Source organism: Siphateles boraxobius, unplaced genomic scaffold, assembly GCF_051911475.1.
Source record: "Siphateles boraxobius isolate OS27281-9 unplaced genomic scaffold, OSU_SipBor_1 6, whole genome shotgun sequence".
In the NCBI taxonomy this organism is placed as follows: domain Eukaryota; kingdom Metazoa; phylum Chordata; class Actinopteri; order Cypriniformes; family Leuciscidae; genus Siphateles; species Siphateles boraxobius.
The window spans coordinates 4247178-4263168 of record NW_027509186.1 but is presented as its reverse complement, the minus strand read 5'-3'; the positions used below and the strand labels follow the sequence as shown (position 1 = coordinate 4263168).

The 15991-nt window shown below is 43.0% G+C and overlaps 1 protein-coding gene across 1 annotated transcript; it reads left to right on the top strand.

Moving 5' to 3' along the window:
• Positions 1–9370: 9370 nt before the first annotated feature.
• On the top strand, positions 9371–15071 carry LOC143715690 (membrane frizzled-related protein-like). Its single transcript, XM_077207450.1, has 6 exons — positions 9371–9403; positions 9535–9683; positions 10613–10743; positions 10851–10985; positions 14499–14626; positions 14722–15071. The coding sequence occupies exons 1-6, from the start codon at positions 9371–9373 to the stop codon at positions 14944–14946; spliced, it is 801 nt and encodes a 266-aa protein (XP_077063565.1). The 3' UTR covers positions 14947–15071.
• The last annotated feature ends 920 nt before the right edge of the window (positions 15072–15991 follow it).

Genomic DNA, 15991 nt, shown 5'->3' with positions numbered 1-15991 from the left:
TTATGATGTAACGAGTAGATCAGGATTTATGGGGAGTGTTCCCGGTTCCGGCTGATCTAAACTATGCAGCCTAACATTGAATTATAGACACACACACACTCACTCAATCTCACACACACACACACACACACACACACACACACACACACACACACACACACACACACACACACACACACACACACACACACACACACACACACACACACACACACACACACACACACACACACACACACACACACACACACACTCAAACACACACACACACACACACACACACTCAATCACACACACACTCAATCACACACACACTAAATCACACACACACTAAATCACACACACTCACACACACACTCAATCACACACACACTCTCTCACACACACACACACTCACTCAATCACACACACACACACACACACACTCAATCACACACACACACACTCAATCACACACACTCACTCACTCAATCTCACACACACACTCACTCAATATCTCTCTCTCACACACACACACACACTCCCTCACTCTCTCTGACACTCGCTACCTCGCTGCTATGCTGAGTTGGTTGGCGTCTGTAGCTTCGTATATCTTCCCGTTTTGAATCATTATTTACTACCATTCCCTTTTGTTTATACTGCTAAAATATCTTACTCAACATCACATATTAACTTGACATCGCTAGCTTTAATCTAAATCGTTACTAGTACAACACGCTAGTAATTCGCTAGCCTGTTGGCGTGCCATCCGTGCGCTCTTTATTTGTTTATTTATTTATTTATTTAGCTTGCGCCTTTCACAAATCCATCAAAGCTGTGGTAAGTAGTGATCAGTCAACAAACACGGTAAGTCATGTCTTCTTCTCCTCTTATTGTGACTTGCACTTTATGTAACATGTATAGCATGGCCTTCTCTGTCAGCACAGGGTTTACATGTGATAAATGCAGGGAGATAGTCAGGCCGACGGAGAAGATTTCAGAACTAGAGACACGCATCCAAACTTTAATTGAGGTTAATTGTAAGAGTGCAAGGGCTTTAGATACTGCTTTGGATGTGACTAGCTTATAGAACACTGTACATTGTTCGGTTCTGGCTGAAGTAGAGCCCGTGCAGCAGGGCAATTGGGTGACTGTGAGGTGCTGTAGTCGCGGGACAAAACACCGCTCTTCGTTCCGGTTACAACATCAAACAGGTTCTCCCCACTCAGTGAAACACCCACTGAGAATCCTGTTGAATGTGCCTTAGTTATTGGAGATTCTATCACACGGAACGTGAAAATAGAGACACCAGCCACCATAGTCACATGTTTGCCGGGAGCCAGAGCGCCTGACATCAAAGCAAATTTAAAAGTGCTGGCTAATGCTAAATGTAAATTCTCTAAGATTATTATTCACGTCGGCACTAATGATGTTCGACTTTGCCAGTCGGAGATCACCAAAATTAATGTTAAAGAGGTGTGTGAACTCGCAAGTACGGTGTCAGGCACTGTAATTTGCTCTGGCCCCCTTCCTGTTCGCCGGAGTGATGAGATAGTTAGTAGACTGTCATCACTCAATGGCTGGCTGTCTAAGTGGTGTCCACAAAATAATATAGAATTCATAGACAATTGGAAAAGTTTTTGGGGCAGACCTGACCTGTTGAAAAGAGATGGTATTCATCCCTCCTGGGATGGTGCTGCTCTTCTGTCTAGTAATATGGCACATACTCTTAGAGCTCAAACTTGACAATCTGGGGCTCAGGTCAGGAAGCAGACAAACTGGCTAAACTGACCGCCTGCCAGCTGTCTCACGTCACCAAGGTCAGATAAACCCCATCACATAGAGCTTCTGTCACCTAGATATCATCACATAGAGACTGTGTCTGTTCCCCGAATTAGGAAATACAAAAAACTTCCAAACCCATCTAAGGGTATTTAATTGATGTTCAACAAATAAAAAACAGATATAATACAAATGAAAAAATGATAAAGCTCAGGTTGCTGAATATTCGATCTCTCACATCAAAAGCACTCATAGTTAATGATATGATCACAGACTATAACCTAGATGTGCTGTGTTTGACAGAAACCTGTTCTAAAACCAAACAATTACATTACTTTAAATGAGTGCACTCCCCAAGATTACTGTTAAACATGAGCCTCGTCTAATAGGCAAAGGGGGAGTTGTTGTTGTAATTTATAGTAATGCTTTCAAAATTAGTCTAGTTTCAAATAGAATTCTATTGAAGTGTTGGTGCTTAATGTAACAATATCTAGTGTAAATGATAAATCCCGTTTGAGATTTGAGATTTCAGGCAGTGCAGTGTATTCTCCATGAAGAAAAATGATTCATTGCTATAGGAGAGGAAGAATTTTCTAAACTCGTTAAATCATCTAAATCGACTAAATGAATGTTAGACCCTATACCGACTAAGCTACTGAAAGAGATGCTTCTAGAGGTCATAGATCCTCTTCATTAATCATTAATTCTTCTTTGGCATTAGGATACGTACCGGAAACTTTTAAGCTGGCTATGATTAAACCGCTTGTTAAAAATAGTCAATTACAGGCCGATCTCGAATCTACTTTTTCTGTCAAAGATACAAGAAAAGGCATTTTTTTCAAATAAACTGTTCCATTTTAGTGCTTAGTGCTGCATTTGACACTATCGACCACAACATTCTTTTAAATAGACTCAAACATTATGTTGGAATTAATGGAATTGCACTACAATGGTTCAAATCATACTTATCTGACCGTTATCAGTTTGTAGCAGTAAATGAAGAGATATCTTATCGATCAAAAGTTCAGTATGGGGTACCACAAGGCTCAGTACTAGGACCGTTGCTGTTCACTCTGTACATGCTAACCTTAGGAGATATTATTCGTCAGCATGGCATTAGTTTTCAATGTTATGCTGATGATACTATATATATATATATATATATATATATATATATATATATATATATATATATATATATATATATATATATATATATTTATCATATATATGATATATTCTGAAAAAACAGATTCTAATTATTGGACAAAAAACTTCCTCATGTAATAACCTAGAATACTGTCTAACAGTTGATGGCTGCTCTGTCAAGTCTTCGTTGTCGGTTAGGAACCTGGGTGTGCTCTTTGATACCAATCTTTCATTTGAAAGTCACGTGTCTAGTTTCTGTAAAACCGCATTTTTTCATCTTAAAAATATATCTAATTTGCGTCATATGCTCTCAATGAAAAATGCAGAACAATTAGTTCCCCTTCAGGGACTACCGCTGCGTGAAATCGCAGTGGGAACGCCCTCAGCGTGACGCGTCTGAAGCATGAATGAAATCAGCCAATGGAGAGAATGAGCGTACGACGAGTGACGTCATCGACCAGGAAGCTATAAATATCCCCTGAGTACACAACACGCCAGCTTTTAGTTACTTCAGCAGCTCTGTGTGTGTCTGAATCTGTCGATTGTGTTTGTCTGTTTTGTCAGGAGTTTTCACTATATATATTTTATATAAAAAAACCAATATGAGCGAGCAGTATAATAAGTGTGTTCCCCCTGTACTCGGCACATCACGGGTGGGGATTCACACGAGCTAAGTGTGGCTTGTTTGGGAGTGCAGCAATGCCCAGTCGGCTCTCGAGGGAGTCGATTGTCAGCATTGCGAGCGTTTTCCCTTGAGAACTCTGCGCTCGCGGCGATCGCTCTTCGAGGAGAGTGATTTGCTGCGAGCTCCCCGAGGCTCGGGTCCCGCTTCTGTTGAGGCAGAGCGGCGGCGCTTGTCTTGGGGCTCGCAGATGGATCTCGCTGGCGACGTTGAGACGGGCTCCGCCCTATCTCAGCTATCTCCGACGAGATCTAGTGCCTCTCACCCGGCTCTGGAAGCACGCGCTGCGGCGGTTACTTCTGCCCGGGTGGAGGCACATGATGATGTTGAATTGAGATTTTCCAGTTCTGAGGAGCTGGATGTCGAAAGTTTATTATCAGAGAAAACTAGTTTATCACATTATACTGCAAATGAAGAAGGTTTGATGGATGTATTATCTCGGGCTGTTGAAAAGCTAAAAAAAAAAAAATAACAGTATCGAGTGGCCAGCTGATAGACAGGTTTCTAGAATTAAAAGCAATCTAGATGATAGATTTCTGTCTGCACGACCTCAACCTTCTAGCCGGTGCTTACCGTTCTTCCCAGATCCTCATGCTGAGGTTTCAAAGACCTGGGTTAGACCGGTTTCAAGCCGAATTTACACAAATCAGTCCAATGCTTATGGTAACATTGTTGGTGCTAAATCTGCTGGTTATGTGACGATACTGTAGGCGGAGGAGACGCTTGCGAGCTATCTCTCTCCTGCTTCATCGTCTTCACTTAAAGCACCGGCTCTTCCACCAAAAAATAAATAAATAAATAAATATATATACCTCTGTGCTGGTGGGGAAGGCTTACTCGGTGGCTCGGCAGGCGGCTGCATGTTTGCATACGATGACTTTTATGCAGGCTTTTCAGGCCGACCTGCTCAAAGGAAATCTGAGGGGGGTCCCCGCCGAGAGAGACTTGCGTTCACCTCCCTTAAGGGTGCCCCGTCTCTCCCGGCGCCCTCAGGGGCCCGTCCTACTAACCCTGCCGAAACAGGGCGTAGAAGGGTCTGGCGAGTGCTTTCCCGAGGGACGCTCGCCGCCTCTAAGGAGGGTTCTAGTGTGTTCAGACCAGTCGTTCCCTGCCGGTGCGCCGTTACAGGGCACTGTGTCTGTCACGCAGAATGTTCAACCAGAGCAAAGTCTTTCGTCGAGTTCGTCTTCAAAAAGAGAGCACAGCAGAAGCGGAGTGTCACGTCTCGTGCCCCCCTGCAGAGAAACTGGAGGGACGAGGCGGGGTGCTCTCCGGCGCGGCCTTCTCGGGGCAGGACTGATCTGAGGACAGTCATTGTCGCCAGAAAGGCCGCGTCGAAAAAGTCCTGACGGGCTGAACGTCAGGACTCTGAGGGTGGTCCCCATCGGGAAAAACTTGAGTTCACCGCACAAAAACACGGTGCCCTGTCTTTCGTGATGCCCTCAGGGGTCTGTTCTACTAACCCTGCCTTCACAGGGCGTAGAGAGACTCGGCGAGCGATTTCCCGAGGGACGCTCGCCCCCTCCAAGGAGGGTTGTGTAGTGCTCAGACCAGCTGTTTCCTGCCAGTATGTTACAGGGCGCTGTGTCTGTCACTCGGGATGTTCATCCGGAGGCCAGCCTCGAGAGGCTGGTTCCCTTAGTAGAGTTCCTGGCGGAATGGGTCCCCCACCCAGCAGGGAGTTAGGATACTACTTCATCGAAAAAAAAAAATCCTGACGTGCTGAACGTCAGGGTTCTGAGGGTGGTCCCTATCGTGAAAGACCTGAGTTCACTGCACAAGAACACGGTGCCCTGTCTTTTCCGATGCCCTCAGTGGTCTGCTCTACTAACCCTGCCTTCACAGGGCGTAGAGAGACTCGGCGAGCGATTTCCCGAGGGACGCTCGCCCCCTCCGAGGAGGGTTGTGGAGTGCCCAGACCAGCTGTTCCCTGCCAGTACGTTACAGGGCGCTGTGTCTGTCACTGGGGATGTTCAAATCAGATCCGAGGACTGGTTTGTCATGATAGATCTAAAGGACGTTTACTTCCATGTATCTATCCTCCCTCAACACAGGAAGTTCCTGAGGTTCGCTTTCGGGGGCGAAGCGTACCAATATCGGGTTCTTCCGTTCGGCCTAGCACTGTCACCCCGAACATTCACGAAGTGTACGGATGCTGCTATAGCCCCGCTGAGGTTACAGGGCATCCGCTTTCTGTACTATATAGACGATTGCTTGATTCTAGCTCAATCGGAACAACAGGCGGTTCGGCACCGAGATGTCGTTCTTGCTCATATCAAGTGACTGGGGCTGAGGCTCAACGCCAAAAAGAGTGTTCTTTCTTCATTACAGAGAACCACTTTTCTAGGTGTAGTGTGGGATTCAACGACGATGCAGGCACGATTGTCACCTGCTCGTATTGCTTTGATTCTCGCTGCAGTAGATCAGGTCAAGCTAGGCCAGTCATCCACTGTAAAACAGTTCCAGAGACTGCTAGGTCTCATGGCAGCTGCGTCCAACGTGATACCTCTTGGCCTCTTGCACATGAGACTGTTACAGTGGTGGCTCAGGACCAAGGGATTCTCCCCGAGGGGAAATCCGCTTCGCATGATCGTGAGTTTGCGACGGTGTCATCACGCCCTGATCATGTGGAAAGATCCTTGGTTTCTGTCCCAAGGCCCTGTGTTAGGAGCTCCTTGTCGTCGCGTTATGCTAATGACAGATGCCTCTCTCACGGGTGGGCTCAGGGTCTGTGGGAGGACCATCATCGTCTGTGGCACTTAAACTGCCTAGAGATGTTGGCGGTGTTTCAGGCTCTGAAACACTTCCTCCCAGACCTAAGGGGCCACCATGTTCTTGCCCAGACAGACAACACATCGGTGGTTTCTTATATCAACCATCAGGGGGGTTTGCGTTCTCGCCCGCTTTACAAACTGGCACGTCAGATCCTTCTATGGTCCCAGGGGAAAATTCTTTCTCTGAGAGCTTTTATCTCCCGGGGTATTTAAATCAGGGGGCAGACATCCTGTTAAGACAGGGGCCGAGGCCCGGGGAATGGAGTCTTCACCCCGAGGTGGTGGAACTCCGATGGAAACATTTCGGTCTTGCCGAGGTAGACCTATTTGCTTCTCGAGAAACATCACACTGCCCGCTGTGGTTCTCTCTCAGCCATCCAGCCCCGCTGGGGTTGGATGCGATGGTACATCCGTGGCCGAGGTCACGCTTGTACGCTTTTCCCCCGATCGCTCTGCTCCCAGGAGTTCTGGAGAGGGTTCGCCGGGACGGGCTCAGTCTCCTGCTAATAGCCCCGTTCTGGTCGGCCCGGGTATGGTTTGCGGACCTAGTGTCTCTCCTCAACGGCTCTCCCCTAGAGATACCGATCAGGAGAGATCTGCTCTCTCAGGCGAGTGGGTCGATCCTTCACCCCCGTCTAGAGCTATGGAGGCTGTGGGCTTGGCCTCTGAGGGGGCCCAGCTCATAGATTCTGGTCTCTCGGCTGAGGTCGTTGAGACCATCCTCCGATCCAGAGCTCCCTCCACGAGGAAGTTATATGCCGCGAGGTGGAAACTTTTCACCTCTTGGTGTGGAGAGCGCCAGCAGGACCCAGTTAACTGCCCGGTTGGTACAGTCCTGGATTTCCTGCAGGACCGTCTCTCCACAGGGTTATCCCACTCCACACTGAAGGTGTATGTGGCGGCCTTAGCTGCTTACCACACCCCTTCAAGTGGAGGTTCCCTCGGGAAACACCCGCTTATGTCTCGCTTCCTTCGTGTCACCTTGAGGCTGAGGCCTGCAGTTCGCACAAGGGTACCAGCTTGGGATCTGGCCGTCATCTTAGAAGGTCTCTCCCTTGCTCCTTTCGAGCCCATCGAGGAAGTTTCGGAAAAGTTTCTTACTCTAAAGACTATCCTTCTTCTCGCTATCTCATCTCTAAAAAGAATTGGAGATATTCAAGCACTTTCGGTGGCTCCCTCGTGCCTGGAATTTGCTCCTGGTTGGTTAAGGCCTTTCTCTTTCCGAGACCAGGTTATGTTCCTAAGGTTCCAACTGTTTCAGTTAGACCTATAGTTCTGCAGGTTTTCTGTCCTCCGCCTTTTCTGACGTCAGACCAGGAGAAAATTAATTTGCTGTGCCCAGTTTGGGTTTTGATGCTTACGTCCACAGAGCTGCCCTGTGGAGGAGATCGGAACAAATGTTCGTCTGTTTGGGTCACCTAAGAAAGGGTGTCCTGCATCTAGAAAAAGGATGAGCAAGTGGGTGGTCGAGGCCATCCCAGTTGCTTATGGTTCGGCCCATCAGCCTTCACTTTGGCTGTAAGGGCTCATTCCACCCGGAGTATGGCTGCTTCTACAGCTCTTCTTTCAGGAGCTTCTCTTCAGGACGTTTGTGATGCGGCAGGCTGGTCCTCACCGCACACTTTCGTTAGATTTTATTCCCTCGATCTTAGCTCCACTCCCGGGGCTCAGGTTCTCTCGTCGGTTTGTGTCTCCTAATGACACACGACGGGGATTTGGTCGTATGGGGATGTGGGTATTGCGTTCCCACTGCGATTTCACGCAGCGGTAGTCCCTGAAGGGGAACGTCCCGGGTTACGTATGTAACCCTAGTTCACCGAAGGGACGGACGCTGCGTGTCCTGCCATACTCTCGGCATCCCCTTGGGTCGCTGCTTCAGTAACTTTTAAGCTGGCGTGTTGTGTACTCAGGGGATATTTATAGCTTCCTGGTCGATGACGTCACTCGCCGTACGCTCATTCTCTCCATTGACTGATTTCATTCATGCTTCAGACGCGTCACGCTGAAGGCGTTCCCACTGCGATTTCACGCAGCGTCCGTCCCTTCTGGGAACTAGGGTTACATACGTAACCCGGGACGTTCATGCGTTCATGACCTCAAGGCTAGATTATTGTAATGCTCTACTGGGTGGTTGCCCTGCATACTTAATAAACAAACTACAGCTGGTCCAAAACGCAGCCGCTAGAGTTCTTACCAGAACCAGGAAGTATGACCATATTAGCCCGGTTCTGTCAACACTGCATTGGCTCCCTATTAAACATCGTATAAATTAAAAAAAAAATGCTGATTACTTACAAAACACTAAATGGTTTAGCTCTGCAGTACTTGAGGGAGCTCTTAACGCATTATAGTCCATCACGTCTATTGCGATCTAAAAATTCCGGCCAGTTGATAATACCTAGAATATCTAAATCGACTGCTGGCGGTAGATCCTTTTCCTATTTAGCACCAAAACTTTGGAACAATCTTCCTAACATTGTCCGGGAAAGCAGACACAGTCTGTCAGTTCAAAGCTAGACTAAAAACACATCTCTTTGACCTAGCATTCACATAACACTCTATAGACTTCTATAATTTAATATTAGGTTGCTTAGATTAGGTCAGCCGGAACTGGGAACACTTCCCTCAAATCCTGATGTACTCGTTACATCATAAGAAGAATGGCATCTACGCTAATTTTAGTGTCTTTGTTTATCCCGAGGTTTTCCCGCAGCCTGCCGGATCCAGGCCGTTTCCAGAGTTTAAAGTCTGTTTAGAGAGAACGGTGTCGTCTTAGCGGCCCCTAATTTATTAACAAACTATCATTTAGACGGAAGTGAATCAATCAAAACTAACTTTAGCTGGAAAAAACATTTTTCAAGAGCCACTATAAAACCAAACCAATCTCTGTTACCTTAAATTATATCTTTATCTCTGTAAAGCTGCTTTGAAACAATCTACATTGTTAAAAGCGCTATATAAATGAGGATGACTTGACTTGACTTGACAGTGGAAAGCATTAGATATGGAGCTGTTGACCAGTCCTGCCAACCTGGCTGTGCACTGATCAATTAACATATTGGTTCAGTAGGCAAGCTATTAAGTATTTGTTTCTGTTGCTTGATTGTTTCTATTATATTATTTATTTAAGTTATATCTGCTACATAATGTTTGACCGCTCTCTTATAGTTGTGTACGTGGCAAATATCTGTGAAAGATGGACAAGTTGTTAGACTAAGCTTTCAGAATTTCAGTCTGGAAACGCAGGATGTCTGTGAGTTTGACTATGTGGAGGTTTACGACAGTACAGACACAGTTCCTGACACTGTGCTGGGGAGGTAAGAATACTTCACTTCTTTCTCTGCTTTTTTCAAAACTTTTTTCTAAAATTCATCACTACATTATGGGCATTATCCTGAAGCTGACTTTAATTGTGTTATAGAGCAGCTAAATGACATTTCTTCAGGGATAATTGTATTTGATGAACTGGAGCAATTAAACAGTTGCAGAATGACAGCAATTTATCCTTTTTACAGACTGTGATGATGCATTTCTGCAGTAACAATATTAGCTATGGTCCCCCATTACCTCTATACAAGTTTACCCTGCCACACTCCAAACCCAGAATTGGGTTATTCTAAAGTGAAAAACATGATAACACTCTAGTAATGACTGAAATCATTGTACGCTTTTAAGGTTTTTGTAAGGTTTTAGGGAGTACTGGCTTCACTTTATGATTTTCATGATTTTTACTTTAGAATACTGATCCAAATATTTAGTAATTCATTCTAAAGGATTTGGTAATATTTGAGTCATTACTACTGGGTTACCATGACTTTTACTTTAGAATTAATTCTATATTATGCAATATTAACATTAATTCTGAACCTGTATATAGTAGTTCTTAGTAGTCCTCTGGGATGTATGAAAAAAAAAATTAATATTGAATTACCTCATCCGACTGAGTGCTATTACTTGCTAATTTGTTAATCAGTTTCTTGTTAGTTAATAGTAGCTAACAGTAGAATGTTAATAGTGCGTTACTCACCTGTGTCGTTATTCATTAATGATGGACATGTTCTAAAGTGTTACCCTGTTGTACATAAACTCCCATTCCTCAACACACACAGGTCTTACACTTAACACAGAAGCAAAAGAAGTCACAGTATTTCTGACATACTAATCCTAACCATCACACAGTCCTTTCTGCATTTTTATAATGAATTCTTTACTTCAAAATATTATGCACCACTATCATTCTATGCAGGTATTGTGGTTCAGCCCTGCCTCCCGATCTTACCTCTTCTGGACCTGTGATGACTGTTGTGTTTGTGGCAGATGACGGTGTTGCTGACAGTGGTTTTTATGCATCATTTAAGGCCATATCTCTTTCAGAAAGTGAGTACCACAAGACTCCACAGCTTTTGTCAATTTAAATTTTTGTCAACATTTTGTGAACCTCTAAGTTTGTAAAGCTGCACTGCATCATGTCTTTCTGCTTTAAGGAACATGCAGTCCAACACAGTTTGCCTGTGGCACTGGGGAGTGTCTTCACCAGGATTGGCTGTGTGATGGATGGAATGACTGCGCAGATGGTGCAGATGAGCATGACTGCATTAACTCTACCTACCCTCCTTTCAGTGAGAATCTATATATACATTTACATTAGGGCTGTCGATGCAATGCATTTATTTAATAAATTAGATAGGGTAAAAAAAAAAAATGCCTTACAATTTTTAATTCATTTAATGCAACCACCCCGCCCCAGACCTACATAAGTCATGTGACATTTCATACAGTTGATGGTGACAAACATTATGCCCCTAAAATTCAAGATATTGGGACAAAAATGAGTTTTTGTCTCATATTTATATCATATTATATAGTTCTTGTTAGTTTTTGTTCCAAATAGCACGAGCACAAATGTGATACTGATTTTATACAACAGATCAATAAATAAGAAATTAATATTGTGTTATATTTTAGAATAATGTAATATTCTAGAATATATAGAATAATATAATATACAATATTGTCTGTTTTTGATTCCTATAAAGCCATAGCAGAATGACTGTGAATCTCGCAAGCAAAACAGTTTTTCTGATTGAATTAGTGTTTTGAGTGAATCAGTCGGGTGAACCAATGATTCAATGACCAGTTCATCATGTGAGACATCAGGCTTGTTCGACTTGAAGCAGTGCTGCACAGACCGATCAGTGCATGACATCAAAGTACCACGATAGCGATTAGAGAGCTGACGGCTCTGAATGCTTTTGAATCGCTCTCACTGTACTTTGATGTCATACACCGATCAGTCTGTGCAGCACCACTTCAAGTCAAACACACATATTTACTTCATTCCTGCATGAATCTGCTATTTGAATGAATCGAATTAATGAATGACTCATTCAGACATTTAGCACCACCTACTGGCAGTTTTAGTTCCTTGTTTAGAATATTATTTCATTAAAATAATAATTTCTTATTACATTTTAATAAAAAACCCAGTTAAAGGTATAGTTCATCCAAAAATTGAAGTCATCATTTACTCACACTTATGGCGTAAAAGGTTTTGTGTATTAAGTTCTGTTGAATAAAATTTTTGATCTATTTCATGCTTTTCTCATTTAACACAATAATGACTTTAAATGATCTTTTGTGGGTAATCTCTCAACCAAATTTGATGTGCGATTAATACTTATGTACTTTATATTCATCAATCAGAATGATTTCAGATACTAGTATCCACCCAGGGCCATGGCTTTGATATCGTAAGTCCCAGTGCAGGTTGTTGCTGTAGGACCCCTCGGTTGAACAGGGGACCCCTCCTAAAGCTCGGGGCCCTTAGAATCATTACAACCTATTGCCCCGCTAGCAACAGGCCTGTATCTGCCAACATTATCAAGGTTAGGGCTGGACGATATGGCCAAATTTTATATCACGATATATTTCTTAATTTCGGTCGATACGATATAATTCCGATATCGATATGAACAATATAGAAGCCTCAGAAAAACTGCCAAGAACGCCCATAACAGATGTCTGTTCCTACAATCTTCTGAAAAATGAATTTGCCAAGTCTATGAAATCTGCTGGAGTCTTTCGCTACTGCACCATAACAAACTACATGAAGCAATGAAATAACCCATCATAACAATAATATTCTCTTCTCAATACCTGCTACAAGACTATGAAAGCATATGGGTAGCAATATTCAGTTTGAAATGTAATATGCAAAATGACAATGTAATATGTAAAATGGCAATGCATTTCTGTTTTTAAATTTACATTTGCCATAACATTTGTGCAACATTTGGTACTTGAGATAATCATTTTATAAAGTCAAAAATGTTCACCATTAATATTTTGTGTGTAAATAAAACTGAAATATACAGAAATTGAATAAGGTTATCAAATAGTCTGAACTGCATAAATTATAAATTAAATATAGATTAATCCTTATTAAAGAAACACACGTTCTTTAGACAAGATCAGTGAGTAATTTGCTCTGTTCCCCTTTGTTCTTTGGTTAACTTAACTGACAGGCAGAATTGGCTGCTGTCCCTTTAAGATCTGTCGCTGATGAGAGGATCTTACGCATTTAATTTTCTCATTTGGCTACCCTTAACTTTCATTTAAGATTTTATTTAACTCATTTAGACTGTTCTTGTGAGGATACAATTGACAAAACGGACATTTTGGCATAAATGTGTGTGTTATTATTCAAGCGCTAAAGAAAGAGAACTGGATTCTGCGCGTCGTGTGCGTGTGTGTGTGCGCGTCAGGACATTCACAGGGAGCGATACCTGCTCATTAGAACTTGCGGTGAGCTATTTTTAGAGTGTGGACTCGACGTTCCTGGCCTCGGACGCGCGCATCGGCACAGTCTATCTCCTGATCCTTGTTTGATGTGTTCCCGCTGCTAGTCGGACTCGGTAGTCACACTCCGGCACATTTTGCAGCATGCTGAAACACCGAAACACCACTGAATTTATACCACTGAATTAGTCTTTCCTCTCTTATCAACTATTTCGTATGCTTTCTCCTCACTTGTGGAAGCTCGTTCAGTCACATTTGCATTGCGGTCATGGGCGCTCATTCTGTGGCTGAAACTTGCCGCGTTGGAGATCCGCTGCTCTGAGCAGTGGCTGCGTGTCTGTGGTGTACGTCATGTACGTCATCAGGAAAGTAGCCAATTGTGTTCTGCTCTTTCTGACGGCTGCGCGCCTAACGTCAGTCAGTGACAAATGCTGCTATGTATATTGAAATATCGAAAATGTGTTTAAAAATCATATCACCGTTATCGAAAAAAAAAATATTGCGATATATATTGATATTGATTTATTGTCCAGCCCTAATCAAGCTGAAGAGCGACAGTTCCAGACCTGCAGCCATAGGGCAGAAGTGAAAGGCGGAGCTTATACATTCTTAAAGGGATACTCCACTTTTTTTGGAAATAGGCTAATTTTACAACTCCCCCAGAGTTAAACTGTTGAGTTTTACCGTTTTTGAATCCATTCAGCCGATCTCCGGTTCTGGCGGTACCACTTTTAGCATAGCTTAGCATACATCATTGAAGTGGACAAGACCATTAGCATTTCTAAAAAAAAAATGACCAAAGTGTTTCGATATTTTTCCTATTTAAAACTTGACACTTCTGTAGTTACATCGTGAGTACCTAAGTTACCTAAGTGAGTTACCTAAGACCGACGGAAAATGTAAAGTTGTGATTTTCTAGGCTGATATCGCTAGGAACTATACTCTCATTCCTGCGTAATAATGATACCATGAGTACAGCAGGCGCAATATGACGCAGCGCCTGAAAATAGGTACCTTCCGTCAACTGCGCTGCGTCATATCATTGCGCCTGCTGGACTCATGGTACGGCAGTAAAGTTTCTTGATTATTACGCAGGAATGAGCGTAATAAAAAATAATAAATGTGTAACTGTGTTGTTTCCCATTTTAATGTATTGTGTGATAATATTATTTAAAGACAGAGAGTATGTGACATATTTATTGTCAAACATTCTGTACTTGACCATATAATGAAAAGCCTTGAACTGAAATATCATGCTAAAAAGTTACTTTTTTAATAGTCAAAAGTCACTCTCATTGAAGAATCACATTCGTATTTATTTTTTTTCTTCTCAGCTTCACCTTGTGAGCCCATCCAGGTTGAAATGTGTAGAGGTCTAAGCTATAATCTTACATCCTTTCCAAACATCTGGCTGACTGTTTCTGATCAAAGAGAGGCTGCTTCTATTCTGCACAAGTACAGGGTGAGAAAGCAAGTTCTTAATGTGTCAAGAGAGTTATCTTGATCAACAATACAATTCACATTTTATTTGGGAAATGTGTTCTGATATTATTGCAGGTGCTGATGGAGCTTGCCTGTTTTGAATCTTTTCGCCGGCTAGTATGCGGTATGTTTTTGCCCCATTGTAGCCCTCAGAGTGGAGTTCTGCAGCCATGCCAATCCATCTGTTCCACGGCTGAGCAGCAATGCAGTCAAGCTCTTAACCTGATCAACTTGAACTGGCCCTTCAACTGCCATCTCTTGCCTGATTCACAGGATCCCATGGAGTGTTGTCTTCCATAGGACAAATAACTGTGTTGGCGGATACACCACAACCTAAAATCAAATTGGAAAATGAGTACACTCAGTGATAAAAATCCAGGAGCAAGGATTGTCCCTTCTGTGCATAAAGTGAAAGAGGGTTCAACTACACTGTAAGTTGTAAATAAAGCTAAATTGATTGGAAAACTTGGTAACATTTTATAACAAGGTTTCATTTGTTAACATTAAAGGGGTGGTAAAACACGATTTCACTTTTCTAACTTTAGTTAGTGTGTAATGTTGCTGTTTGAGCATAAACAACATCTGCAAAGTTACAGCACTCAAAGTTCAAAGCAAACGGAGATATTTGCTTTTAAAGAAATCAATTCCTAAGGACTACAGCAAACAGCCGGTTTTGGACTACACGACATTCCTCCGGGGTTGCTGATGTCAGCATATCCCATTATTTACATAAACCCCTCCTCCGAGAATACGAAATAAGGGGGGCGAGGTCATTTTATATTGCGTTGGAGAAGAGTTATTGTGGTATAGGAGTGTTGTTGCCGCCGCAATGTCGTCGAAACGCTGTTATTTTCATCAGTGCCCGGATTGCAGGTCCACTTTGTTCAGCCTTCCTAGGGTCGCGGGAGTTAGGGATCAATGGTTAATTATTACCCAAATCTCGCTCTCTGTGCTGCACATGGAGGAAAGCTTCCACAATCTTGACGAGTTCAATGCAGGATTCGCACAACGGCTTGTGCTGAAAGATGGAGCAGTTCCAACTTTGAGAACAGAAGCTGTTGTTTACGGGCCACAATCTGTAAGTATGATTTATTTTTCGTTTATGTGTTTTCCTGTAATAGTTCGTATTGTTAAAGGGGGGGTAGGTAGAAATCCCCAAAAATACTTTTTTCCACATTTGTTTAATCATAGTTATTGTTAATCTCAACTTTTACTAAATTTTTAATATCAAAAGTTGTATCTGTAAACATTAGTTAATGCACCGTGAACTAAAATGATTTTTTTATTAACTAACATTATCAAAGGTTAATACTGTAAAGATATTTTGCATTAACAACATTGTTAA

Coding starts and splice junctions, on each gene's coding strand:
- LOC143715690 (XM_077207450.1), top strand. CDS start 9,371: ATGGAGCTGTTGACCAGTCCTGCCAACCTGGCT. Junction 9,404..9,534: donor CCAGTCCTGCCAACCTGGCT/GTGCACTGATCA, acceptor GCTCTCTTATAG/TTGTGTACGTGGCAAATATC. Junction 14,627..14,721: donor CTATTCTGCACAAGTACAGG/GTGAGAAAGCAA, acceptor ATATTATTGCAG/GTGCTGATGGAGCTTGCCTG.